Below are 13,992 nucleotides of genomic sequence, written 5' to 3'. Positions count from 1 at the left end.
TACCACAATGACGGCCGCAAATGGCTCTTAGTAGTGCCTCGCCACCTATGACAAGATTTATGCTCCGCTTTTCATTCTGACCCGCAGTGTGGTCTGACCCACGGCGGAGCGTCGAAAACCTACACACGGCTTCACCTGCGATATTATTGGCGAGGGATGTACACCTTCGTCCACAAATACGTGCGCTCCTGCATTGCCTGCCAGCGACGCAAATGTGTCCCGCATCTCACCACCGCACCTCTCCAACCACTTCCCTGCCCAGCTCAGCCATTCGACCGCGTCGGCATGGATATATACGGGCCTCTTCCATCTAGTGGTGCTGGCAACCGATAGATTGTTGTGGCCGTAGATCATTTGACACGGTATGCTGAAACCGCCGCCATGCCTGCTGCATCAGCAAAAGACATCGCCTCGTTCATTCTAAACCACTTCGTTCTCCACCATGGCGCACCTCGTGAACTGTTGAGCGATCAGGACTGCGTATTCCTCTCAGACGTCCTGCAGTCACTCCTATCTGAATGCCAAATTATTCACCGCGCTACTACTGCTTATCATCCACAGACCAATGGCTTAACAGAACGAATCAACAGAACTCTTGGTGACATGCTATCAATGTATGTTGCATCTGACCACTCCAACTGGGATCTTGTACTTCCGTTCGTCACTTACGCATATAACACTGCCTCTCAAGCTACTACTGGATTCTCGCCATTCTTTCTGCTTTACGGCCGCCATCCCTCCAGCACCATTGATACTGTTCTCCCGTACCGGCCGGACCCTGCTGAATGCTCACCTGTTTCTGCGATTGCTCAGCACGCCGAGAAATGCCGACAACTGGCCCGTTCTTTGACGTCTGCTCAACAGTGCCGCCAAAAAGAGCGCCATGACCTCAATCCTCCCCCTCACCTCTTCCCCGTCGACTCACTCGTGTGGCTTTGGGTCCCGCCTGTTGCTGCTCCTGGCCTTTCGTCCAAGCTCCTCCCGAAGTACCATGGGCCCTACCGCGTGGTTGCACAAACATCACCAGTGAACTACGTGGTCGAACCCGTATCGCCATCTCCCGATCTCCGTCGACGAGGGTGAGAGGCTGTACACATTGACCGGCTGAAGCAGTACTACGATCCGCCCACCTCTTCCTAGGTCGCCAGGATGGCTACTCTTCAATTCTGGGGGTGATTGTGACGAAGAAGATCGGCAGGCTAAAAAGCCCCGTTGCCATCGCGTGGCTCGTACCCAGTTCGTTCGCTGGCTGCGCCCTACCTGCTGTTGCCGTGTTAGTCGCTGCTTCTCTACGACCCGAGTAAACCCCCTTTACAATATATATATATATATATATATATATATATATATATTTTAATTGTTGTGGCATTATTGAAGTGGCTGAGAGATGCAATCATTAAGCGGCAGTCTGGAGTTTAGATTCTTGTGGTATACTGCGACTTTTTCCTGATATTGTGAGTGTGTCTAGCACGACATAAAGGCTTTGTGCATACAGTGGGATACCCACTAATGTTGTTATTTAGACGCTGACGTAGCAAAAAAAAAAAAAGGCTGTCTTCATCTCCACCCTGTTGCATGTAACTATAATTTAAAGTGTTTCCTTACGCACCTGTTGTAGTATCCTGCCTTTGCTATCCGCCATTTGTATCGTTCTCCAGGTAAACTGAAGATGCCGGTAGCCACCAAGAGCCTTCACGTGGCCAACTCCTTTGAGGAGCTAATGAAACTAGTAGATGGTGACGCCATCAACCTCAAGGACAAGCACTTCAGAGGAAAGAACCTCCGAATGTAAGTTGTGTTCAGTGCCACAACAGCTCTTTCCTGTCTCATTGGCATTTACTTCTTGTGTTGCTTTTATCAGTGCTGCATTCTTATACACAGTGCACTGTTTTAGGACTAATTTTGGCTCACAATAATAACTGTCATCAATATTTCTTGCACTGCTTTTGAAGGCTCATTGTTATTTAACAAAAGAATAGAAAAGTATAGAAATAGAATAGAAAAAGAATGAAAAAGTATAGCTTAATTTTTTTAACATCATGAGCATTAATAGCATAGTCAGAACGCAAAAATATATCTGTAAACAGTGTGGACGATCTGTTGTAGTAAAAGCAATGCTACTAAAATGTGTACCTCCATGTACATTGTGAATGGGGCTTGTCATAAGCCAAAAAGAGTGACACTTGCTCATGGTGAGCTGAAGATCTTTGAGTGGTTAACACTGCATGCCCGGTACTCTCCTATTGAGAATTCCATCTGCTTCACATCTCAGAACCCTGATTTTATGCTTACAATAACAACAAAAAACAAATCGACAGCGGAAAAAGTTCCAAGATTATAAAAAAGCTACCTATTAACCCATCAACAAAGAACTCTGCAGATTTCTTAACACTTTTCTACCACTTCATTTGCAATGCTCCAAAGAATCAACCTGGTCTGTTTTAAAAAATAATATCTGTGAGATAGTCGCCAAATATGTCCCCCTTCAAACTGTCTACGCTAACAAAAAGCACCATGGTATAGCACATATCTGAATCAATTATCAAACAAGAAAAATGTTTATTCCATACAGTAAAACTTTCTACAAAACTGACACATAGGTTAGCATATAAAAATGATGCAAACTCATATTTTAGGGTGGTCAGAGAAATTTTTATTCCTTAATTGTACATTTCCCAATTTATTAAAGACTAATCCAAAGCACTTTTTGGGAACTATACAAGGAAATACAAATAAAAACAGAATATTGCTGAAAAGTTCTGGGGATCCAGTACCTGCCCTATTGTGTTCTACTGTGCTTAACAATACTTTCACTCGGTCATTCTTATCACTTAAATACCTGATCCGATGCCTGCAATCAATTTTACTAGCTACCGTTTAATGAATCCTGTTATTGTTCAGCTCGGCCGGTATCAAAGCCATAATACAGAAATCAAAACCTAAAGCATCATGTGGGGTAAATGAAATCAGTAAATAAGTTCTTACAAAACACTGTAGACTTCTGTTCAATCATACTAGAACGTATTTACTTGCAATCATGCAACTCTGGCACCTTACCACATGGTTGGAAAACTGCAAAGTAATCGCAATTAATAAAACTGGACTAACATATGATCCACAAAACTACAGGCCTATTTCTTTTACACCAGTACTACGCAGAGTTGTGGAACTTATAATATACATGCATCTAGTTAATTTCCTTGAAAATAACTTCTTCACAGTTATGCACCATGAATTCCACAAAAATTTATCCTGTGACACTCAGCTCACCTTCTTCACTCGTTACCTGCACACAAATTTAGATTCTGGTTCTTCAACAGACTACATTTCTTGACATTTCTTGAACGGCCAGGCCCTGTCCCCATGCGCCTGCGTTTGCCCGAATACCGGACTCGCGAAGCGCTATTGTGGTAGTAATCCTCCGGTGTAAAGTTACGGCTGCAAATGGGCAAATGCTGGCGCCGATCGGATAGCAACAGTCCAATGCACTGCAGCCACTCCGCTCGTCTGCTGCCTTGCAGAGGGACACGCTGTTGCAGCTTGACATATTGCCATTCATTATGTTTGCAGCCCACAAAGCAACAAAGGTGAATCATGGTGCTCACAAAAAGACTGAGGCCAACACTGACCACAGAGCTCTCGTCAAAACGAAGCACGTTGTAACACAAGCAGACGACACTTGCTGTGTGCCGGAAGTGCTTAAGTGTACTGAGAAATTGTTCTTGTGCATTCGCTTTCTGTTACTTGCTTTTTATAGAAACAAGTTGACTAACATTCCAACTATTGCGAGGAAGATTTGTTCACCATAAAGTTGGAAAAGTTATCAATGACGCGCCATGGGCTGCCAATCGGATAGCTCGCCCTACTAATGTAAAATAGGTAGGCGCGGCTGAAAATTCAGCCGAGCAGTGTGCTGCGATCGGCAGCAATGTACATTTTTAAAACCTCATAATAAATCCAAGTGCTCTGTGCTTTGCACAGAGCACTTGGATGCGTCAATTAATGGTCAGAAGGACCTACTCTAACGACTCGGTAGGTTTGTATAAAATCGTCATAATCGTTTCATGGTCCCTTTAATAACATCCCACTAAAATATGTAACATCATACTAGTACTTCAGGGTTCACATTGCCAATAATCTGTCCTGAAAAACTCATATCGACCACATAACCCCTAAGGCCACTCGCACACTAGGATACTTTCACCAGAAATTTCCCCTAGCGCCATCATCACTAAAACTATTATATTGTATACAACTTACATTCATCCACAGCTTGAATGTGCATCAACAGTCTTGGACTAGGCATGATATCTTCAAACAATCCATAGAGACAATACAATATTGCTCAGCCTAGAGTATGAGTGTTACTAACAATAAAGCTCTCCTATACCTTCCTATGTTACCAGCTCACAGAAATCTATCTCGCCTACGTCTTTTCCATAAAATCTATTATCGCAACTCGTATTTACATTCTCTCAGTGTTCAACCATAACCATACATTTCATTTGCACCAGCCACTGCCAAAAGGCATACAGTCTGCTCTGCGACATGCAACGCTGTCAGCTTTTCATATTCGTTTCTTGCCCAAACAAGCAACGGTTGGAATAACTTACCTGCATCACTTACAAGCATAACTGGCACTGATAACTTTGAAATTGCTCTTCAAAGTTTTATTTTATAATTAATGTTGCGATTGACTGTATGTTCTTTATAATAACTGTTCCTATGCAATTTTTTTAATTTATGCCTTGTATTTTATGTTATATGTTTTTTATATGTTATGCTATGTATTTTTGTAATGCTTGCCATGTTTTGCTCACCATTTTTACCGTTCTTACCATTTTGCATGCCATGTTTGTCACGTGTTGTATTGTACTAGTACTTCCGAGACAATTTTTTTTTCTTTATTATTAATCATTAACACCCACATGCGTGTCTTTGACCTTTTATTTGAATGTTTTTGCTTATTTTTATTTTAATTTTATGTATATATATAGTCAAATTTGTGTTTTTTGTCTAGTGACAACATTTATTGGATTTGTCAAGCGGCAGCCAGAGACACAGTGGCAGCAACGACAGCTCATCTAGATCGGTGAACTGTGAACGCTATAGCCATAATGCTTTCTAGGGTGCCGATCTTCTGGCTCCAAGACATGCAATGGTGACAGGACTTTGCAGCGCCATTCTTCTACCTTACAATCGCCCCCTCCCCTCCCCCCCCTCCCCCGACAGAAGAAGGAGCCATCCTGGTGACCTATGGCAACAATGAAATGATGGGCTCATAATAAGGCTTGAACCTCTACATGAACAATTCCACGTCCCTGGTGACAGTGGTCACTTGGGGGCATCAGTGGCTCGGCGGTGTAGTTGATGGGAGAAGTTTTGGCAATGACATGATAAGGACCATGATAAAGAGGATAAGAAGCCGATCAATGAGTTAGCGGTAAGAGGGAACATAGAAGAGCAAGCTACAGAACAGGTATTCGGCTTTAACTCAGGAAGAGAATCTTAATGTTGAAGCAATGAACGACAATCTTGCGGGCATCATTAAGGAGTGGGAAATGGAAGTCGGTGGTAACTCCGTTAGGCAGGATTCCAGTAAACTATCGCAGGAGACGAAAGATCTGATCAAGAAATGCCAATGTATGACCTATAGCTAGAATAGAACTGGCAGAACTTTCGAAGTTAATCATCAAGCGTAAGACAGCTGACATAAGGAAGTATAACATGGATAGAATTGAACATGCTCTCAGGAACGGAGGAAGCCTAAAAGCAGTGAAAGAGAAACTAGGAATTGGCAAGAATCAGATCTATGTGTTAAGAGACAAAGCCGGCATAATCATTACTAACATGGATGAGATAGTTCAAGTGGCTGAGGAGTTCTATAGAGATATATACAGTACCAGTAGCACCCACGACGATAATGGAAGAGAAAATAGTCTAGAGGAATTCGAAATCCCACAGGTAACGCCGGAAGAAGTAAAGAAAGCCTTGGGAGCTATGCAAAGGGGGAAGGCAGCTGGGGAGGATCAGGTAACAGCAGATTTGTTGAAGGATGGTGGGCAGATTGTTCTAGAGAAACTGGCCACCCTGCATGTGCAATGCCCCATGACCTCTAGTGTACCGGAATCTTAGAAGAACGCTAACATAATCCTAATCCATAAGAAAGGGGACGCCAAAGATTTGAAAAATTATAGACCGATCAGCTTACTGTCAGTTGCCTACAAACTATTTACTAAGATAATCGCAAATAGAATCAGGAACACCTTAGACTTCTGTCAAGCAAAGGACCAGGCAGGATTCCGTAAAGGCTACTCAACAATAGACCATATTCATACTATCAATCAGGGGATAGAGAAATTTGCGGAATATAACCAACCCTTATATATATAGCTTTCATTGATTACGAGAAAGCGTTTGATTCTGTCGAAACCTCAGCAGTCATGGAGGCATTATGGAATCAGGGTGTAGACGAGCCGTATGCAAAAATACTGAAGGATATCTACCTCCACAGCTACCGTAGTCCTCCATAAAGAAAGCAACAAAATCCCAATAAAGAAAGGCGTCAGGCAAGGAGATACGATCTCTCCAATGCTATTCACAGCGTGTTTACAGGAGGTATTCAGGGACCTGGGTTGGGAAGAATTGGGGATAAAAGTTAATGGAGAATACCTTAGTAACTTGCGATTCGCTGATGATATTGCCTTGCTTAGTAACTCAGGGGACCAATTGCAATGCATGCTCACTGACCTGGAGAGGCAAAGCAGAAGAGTGGGTCTAAAAATGAATCTGCAGAAAACTAAAGTAATGTTTAACAGTCTCGGAAGAGAAGAGCAGTTTACGATAGGTAGCGAGGCACTGGAAGTGGTAAGGGAATACATTTACTTAGGGCAGGTAGTGACGGCGGATCCGGATCATGAGACGGAAATAATCAGAAGAATAAGAATGGGCTGGGGTGCTTTTCGCAGGCATTCTCAGATCATGAACAGCAGGTTGCCATTATCCCTCAAGAGAAAAGTGTATATTAGCTGTGTCTTACCAGTACTCACCTACGGGGCAGAAACCTGGAGGCTTACGAAAGGGGTTCTACTTAAATTAAGGATGACGCAACGAGCTATGGAAAGAAGAATGATAGGTGTAACGTTAAGGGATAAGAAAAGAGCAGATTGGGTGCGGGAACAAACGCGAGTTAATGACATCTTAGTTGAAATCAAGAAAAAGAAATGGGGGGCATGGGCAGGACATGTAATGAGGAGGGAAGATAACCGATGGTATTTAGGGTTACAGACTGGATTCCAAGGGAAGGGAAGCGTAGCAGGGGGCGGCAGAAAGTTAGGTGGGCGGATGAGATTAAGAAGTTTGCAGGGACGACATGGCCACAATTAGCACATGACCGGGGTTGTTGGAGAAGTATGGGAGAGGCCTTTGCCCTGCAGTGGGTGTAGCCAGATTGATGATGATGATAAGGACCATCAAATACAAGGGATTCAGTCAAGAAGGTAGAAGCAGGTCAGCCGTCTTCACGTCGAAGCTTCTGGTGGGATTGGTCTGCGGCAGTGAGTGAGAAAACAAGCTGCCGACATCCCTCTGCATGCTTGGCAGCGGTGGAAACCGGAGTGGACTCTGAGGCATCTGGATTAATGGAAAAATTTTGTCAATGGTACAGGAAAGTTAACGGCGTACAGAAGGAAAAAACAAAAAGAATCCTGTTGTGGCTTGTTTGGTGGTGTAGTAGGCATATGTCATAAACGGCAGAACAATGTCCCAGTTGGAATGATCCGAGGCGACATACATGGAGAGCATGTCACTGAGAGTACGGTTGTACCATTCTGTCAGTCCATTGCTCTTGGGCTGATAGGCAGTGGTGCTGCGATGTATAATGTTGCATTGATAAAGGAGAGACTCCATTACTTCTGAAAGAAACGTGCCCTCGGTCGCTCAAGTGTTCACAAAGAGCACCGTGGCGTAGAACGAGGTGATGAAGGATAAAGGAAGCAACATTGTATGCTCTGGCTGCTGGGAGGGCAGTGGCTTCTGCGTGTCGTGTCAGGTGATCGACCACAACTATGACCCAATGGTTACCAGCAGCTATACATGGGAGAGGGCCATATAAGTCAATGACGCTGTCAAAGGGGTGGACTGGGCATGGAAGTGGCTGCAACGAGGTGGCTGGATGAGGAGGTAATTTGTGACATTGACAATCGGGGCATGAGCAGACGTAGTTGCTTACACAATTGTACGTGCCCAGCCAGTAATATCAAAGTCGAAGCCATGCGTAGGTCTTGGACACACCACCATGGCGATGCAGTGGGTCGGCGGGAAATGAAGTACAGATATCACTGCAGAATTGGTGAGGGACCACTAGAAGCCACTTGCTGCTATCGCAATGGCAATTACGATGGTACAGAAGTCCATCGCAAATTGTGAGATGTGGTGCTTGACAGCGGAGAACACGAGACACCGGTGATCTGACAGGATTTCTCAGAAGGTTCAGAAGTGTGGCTATCCATGGATCCTTTTGCTGCTTCGAAGCCAAGTCAGTGACGTGTAAAGGTAACACAGCTGGCGTCATGGGCGAAGCGCTGTCGACGTCAGGTGGGATCGGCGAATGTGATAAAGCGTTGGTGCCAGAATATTTGCACCTGGACCAGTAGACAACCCTAATGTCGTATTCCTGTAGACATAGAGCCCATTGTGCAAGGTGGCCAGATGGGTCTTTGAGGGATAACAACCAGCAAGGAGCGTGGTGGTCTGTGACAATGTGAAAAGGTCGACTGTAAAGGTAAGGTTGAAATTTGGGAAGAGCCCACAGAATGGCTAAGCATTCCTTTTCTGTCCCAAAATAGTTTGCTTCAGCATTGGTGCGAGCTTGCGTAAGGCAGTTCAAAACTTGTTCCAATCATTGAAGATGTGTCTGGAAGTCAGGCGTAAACACTACCATGTCGTCTGAATAACAGAGGCATGTTTGCCACTTAAGGCCTCGTCAGAATAATGTCCATCATCCATTCAAATGTGGCCGGTGCGTTAGAAAGGCCGAATGGCGTGACAGGAAGAAAATAATTCGGCACTTTGTAGGCAGTCAAGTGCGTCATTTATGCGTGGTAAGGGATAAACATCCTTTCATATGATCTTATTCAAACGCCGATAATCGATGCAGAACCGGATGGACCCATCTTTCTTTTTAATGAGAGCAATAGGGGATGCCCGTGGTCTGCTTGATGGCTGAGTGATGCCTCGAGTCAACATGTCGGTCTCCTGCTCATCAATAACCCGTGTCTCTCTGGCTGAAACCTGGTGAGGTTGATGCTGCAGAGGAGCATGAGAGCCAGTGCTGATAGTGTGGGAGGCGGCTGTCGCTCAACCCAATGTAGTAGAGTGGCACTCAAATGAAGATCTGAATTTATGAAGAAGATGGAGAAGCTCGTCGCCCTGCAAGGGAACGGAGTTACGGTCGATTGATGTGGTAAAGTGGTGCCGTGAAGAACTTGAAGGCACAGCAGAAGCTTGATGTGGGCGAGTTGGTTTTGCATACTTGAAGAAATGAGCGCTACGAAGACGCGGACTAAAAAAGGAACATGTACGACTGGCAAGGCGCTACTTCCAACTAAATGTTTTTTTGAAGAAACAGAATTTTAAATAGATACAACCTAGAATGGCCCATCGTGACATCACGACCTCCCTATATCATTAGCAAAGCTATCTCAGTGCACCATGTAAGTTGGCCAAGATATGCCCTATGCTGACAAAGGCAAAACCCGAACCATGCTCTAAGAAACATGCAGTGCAGTGCACGGCTTGCAAAAGTAATGTTGTATATGAGACCCCCTAAGTTGACAACAGGTTTATATCGGTCAAACCAGACGGCGTTTTAATGAAATGGGGTGTGACAATTTGGCCGTAAATAACCATGCAGGGGCCATCTGGCATAACACTGTAAACGTCACAATTGCCGTCCGTATCTTCGTGACACCAGGTTTCTGGCATGGTCTAGAGATAGACTAGAACGGGAAATATTAGAAGCTTTCTACATTGCAAAGGCCAAGGGCACGTGCATTAGCTGCCCTTCAGTGACGCTTACCAAAAAAGAGATAGCTTTTCTAATGAGACAGGGAGGTCGTGATGTCACGATGGGCCATTCTAGGTTCTATCTATTTATAATCCTGTTTCTTCAAAAAAACATTTAGTTGGAAGTAGCGCCTTGTCCGTCGTACATGTTCCTCTTTTAGTCCACATCTTCATAGCGCTCTTTTCTTCAAGTTTGAAGGCACAGGGTCCACAGCGGTGATGTAAGTGGTAGGTGCGTCTCCGTGCATGTTGAAAAGTAAGTGCACCGGCTCAGCATGACCGAAGCACTCGCGGCATAACAGATGAAGCAGGAGCGATGTTAAATCACAAACACACATGGAAAGGGCACCAGCATGGAACTCAAGCAAATGGCAGAGGAACCATTTGGCGACTGACAAAGAGTTTGGATGGCATAAAAAGGACACTACCATCACACAGGGGGTCACAAGACAAGGGGACGATCTCGGACGACCACGAAGGCATGTTGATGTCTTCTGTGATGACAAGTTTAGCAGGAGGCTGCTCTTCAAACGGCGTGTCAGAAAGAGGTAGGAGCTCAACCTCCGCCCGAGCGTAGTCAGTGATGGCTGAAGGGTTGAAAGAAAGGCCCATCGCAAGATGACGTCATGAGAACAAGAGGCGGGTGCAAAAAAATTCAATAACATACAGCTCCTCTTCAATGATGACTCATGTTGTGCAGGCTCCTAATGGCTCAATGTTTGCCTACTAGCTGTGCATAGCGAAAGACCTGAAAGCAACCTTTGCGAAGTCTGCAGCAGAGGTGGGCATGCATTGCTGAAATGACGACTGCTGTGGCTACAAGTGCTAGTCTCTGTACTCCTTCCATGATTACATCAATCACATTACGAGGGGAAATCGGAGGCCTTGAAGATTTCGCAGGGCACGCAGTTCTCGCCTCCCAAACAGCGGTGACTAGTTTTTCTGGGAATGAGTGGTAGGCCAACATCTCATGAGTGAAAGGAGTGGTGGCAAGGGGAAGGCGGTTGATGACTGGCGAAATCGGATTCGTCTGATGGGCTCATGGAATCGAAAGGTGGATCTGGTGAAGGATGGCAATAAAATTATCTTGGGGTGTAGTTGAAAGTTATTGAAAGTAGTTGAAAGTGCCAGAAATGAGCAGTAGGTGGCATCTGGCACTGGGAGAAACATGCCATGTGGCGAGCAATTCCGCAGGAGTAACAAATTGGCCGGTTGTCTGGTGTGCATCATGGGTTCTGCAAGCGGATGTACAGTAGCACTAACCAGGCAGGAAATGGTGATGTCTGCATGGGTGCATGAAACACAGCACGGGTCAGTGCTGCAGGAATCGCGGCGACCTGCGCATAGCTGATTGGTGCAGCAACAGGAATGTTACAAAAGGCAGGCAGAATTCACTCAGCCACTTGATCCTGGATGACATGCTGCAGCGTGGGCATCAACAAAGAGGAGGGCATCTCTTACATCAGAGACACCAATGAAAGTTGCTATACCACCTCTTCGCAAACAAACTTTTAATCTGCACCGTCAGCGCTGAGTCATCGGCAGCATACGCTTGCACAACTCATCATAGCTCTGGCAGGGGGTCACTACTTCAGACACAGTACTGGGGTTCCTTGCCAACAGCATCTGAAAGGCATTGTCGTCAACCCCCACTGATATATGCCTGATCTTGTTGCTTTCCACCATCGTCGCATTGACACGCTTCCAGAGATCCATGACATCCTCGATATAACTATTGAATGTCTCACCATTCCGTTACGCTCATTCTCGCAAACGTTGCTTGACACGAAGCATGCAGAGTGCAGGCCACCCAAACACCTCTGTGAAGTTAGTCTCGAATGCCACCCATGTCGATAGGTTGGGTTCGTAGTTGCAGTACCACTAGTTTGCAACGTCGCTCGGATAGAGTATGGCATTGTTCAGTTTCCTTGCATCGTCCCTCTTGTTGTTGTTGCTCACCCTTTCATAGGAGGCGAGCCAGCCCTCCTTGTCATGGTCTGCAATGCCGCTGATGAGAATGGCATAGTCGCACTGAGGCAATGCACCCGAGCGGGCCACGGCAGGCATCGTGGCTGTTGGACGTAGTAACGGGTCTTCCGCCATGATGGAAATGGATGGCAGAGTCCTGCTTCGAAGTTCCAGGTTTCAAGGCGTACCCAGCACCTCCACCAAATGTGATGAAGTTCACTGGGCTCAAACGGCAGCCAGAGACACCGACGCAGCAACGATAGCTCAGCTAGATCGGTGAACTGGCTGCGCGACATGCGATGGCAATAGCGCTTTCTAGCGTGCTGTTCTTCTTATCACTCTGCAACACGTGGTGGCGTCAGGATTTTCCAGTGCCGTTCTTCTTCCTTACAGCCTCTGTATTTACCTCTTGCCATTGCCCTACCCCTCTGTAATGTACAACTGTAAATAAATGTAAATAAATGAATGAATAAATAGCAATAACCAAAAGAGCTGCAGCGTGTCCCCAACCAATAGGTGTGCCCCAAAAGCTTTCTAGTACACATGCTAAGCAGGTGTACTAGGAATTAAATGCAGTACCATTGCACAGCTTAGTTCACTCTCACGTTTGTTAGTATCCATTGACAGCCGATGCACAACATCTGTGTGGAGGCAGCTTGGTGACTTGACAAGGAGCTGCTTTTGCGGTGGCAAGTACCTCAAGTCAGGTGTCAGCCTGGAACCTGGAGACTTTGGAATGACAGCAACCACAGAAACTGGCCAGGCTCAAGATACACTCATTGGCATGATAGGCTACTGACCTGGTTCACCTCCCGAAGCATGACCCATCACGAGGCTGCCCAACGGGACACTGGGGTAGTCTTCTCGGGGCTTAGCTCCTCAAACTTCGACCTACATGTCCTGTTGGCCTCCATGGCTGCCGTTTCCTGCTTGCTGCCCAATTTTTGCAGGATCATTCACCAGTTTTTTAATATTGGTTCCTGTATCCCTTCTCTCCAATCTCAGGACAGATGGGAGCTGTATCATCACTTATCTATTGCTTTTTCCCCAGAAGGTACAACGGACTGTTTCGATTGGTCCATTTTGGCCGAAGTTCACGAATGAGTCATTGCTCTTTCATGTGTGAAGACCACATTGTATACTTGAAGGCTTTGAGAAGGAAGGGATTCAGTTGGGGCGGTCTGTGGCCTGAAGAAATGTTGTGCCAGCTCTGGGCCATGGGCTCCTCCTGAATGCACAGACTACTGCTGGTAATTTCTTAGAGCTAATGTGGCTTGTGGCAACATGGGCATAACTGTCAAACAAATATGAATTATGAATGAAGGTGTGCTCAGAAGTTACACTGTAACAAAACGAAAGTATGTGAGATTCTCACGGCACCTTGTTTCCCTGAAATGAGATACTGCAAACAGCAGTTATGCCAAAGGCATTGTCAAGTGGCCATTGTGACCGCTTTTCTTTTTTTCAATTGTTGAGTAAAATTCAAGACTTATGTTATATCCAGTGTCACTCCTCACTGCTCACTGTAGCCAAGCAGAATTTCTTGCAGTGTCCCACACTCTATTATCACTTCGCACTAGTGATACACAACACATATTGCACGGTGCCATTAATTTTGCTTATTCTGTACCTCTTCTGGTCTGCGATAATTATTTATCAATGCAAATATCCTCTGTTTGCTTGCACGAAATGGCCGTGGTGTTGTGGGATGGACAAACAAACATAGTCAGCCCATTGCCTAGCTTATAGCTGCTGCTCGCTGCACAACAGGGTATCTCTCATACTATCAGCGAACTTTGTACTTGTGTCTACTAGCTTGCGATTTGAAAGTTAGCTTGTTTAACTAAGTACACTTCTGTTAATTCCACTCTGGTTAATTTGGATTTTTCAGTTAATCCTAAACCCGACTGAAGGTCCCGGCTCGCACCCAAGCATTTCCATGGGCCCAAACTTTCGTTA

The 13,992-nt window shown here is 45.4% G+C and overlaps 1 protein-coding gene across 1 annotated transcript in view; it reads left to right on the top strand.

The window, feature by feature from the left end:
* The window catches only part of LOC142583713 (ubiquitin carboxyl-terminal hydrolase 8-like), a 93,742-nt gene that overhangs the window by 13,939 nt on the left and 65,811 nt on the right, over positions 1–13,992 (top strand). Inside the window, exon 2 of the mRNA XM_075694201.1 lies at positions 1,659–1,788. Within this exon, the coding sequence (XP_075550316.1) occupies positions 1,670–1,788 (119 nt within the window). The 5' untranslated portion in view covers positions 1,659–1,669. The remainder of the gene's footprint in view (positions 1–1,658; positions 1,789–13,992) is intronic.

The sequence above is a fragment of the Dermacentor variabilis genome, chromosome 5 (genome assembly GCF_050947875.1).
Source record: "Dermacentor variabilis isolate Ectoservices chromosome 5, ASM5094787v1, whole genome shotgun sequence".
Classification (NCBI taxonomy): domain Eukaryota; kingdom Metazoa; phylum Arthropoda; class Arachnida; order Ixodida; family Ixodidae; genus Dermacentor; species Dermacentor variabilis.
Note: the sequence above shows the minus strand (reverse complement) of the source record. Positions and strands in the feature narration are given on the sequence as shown.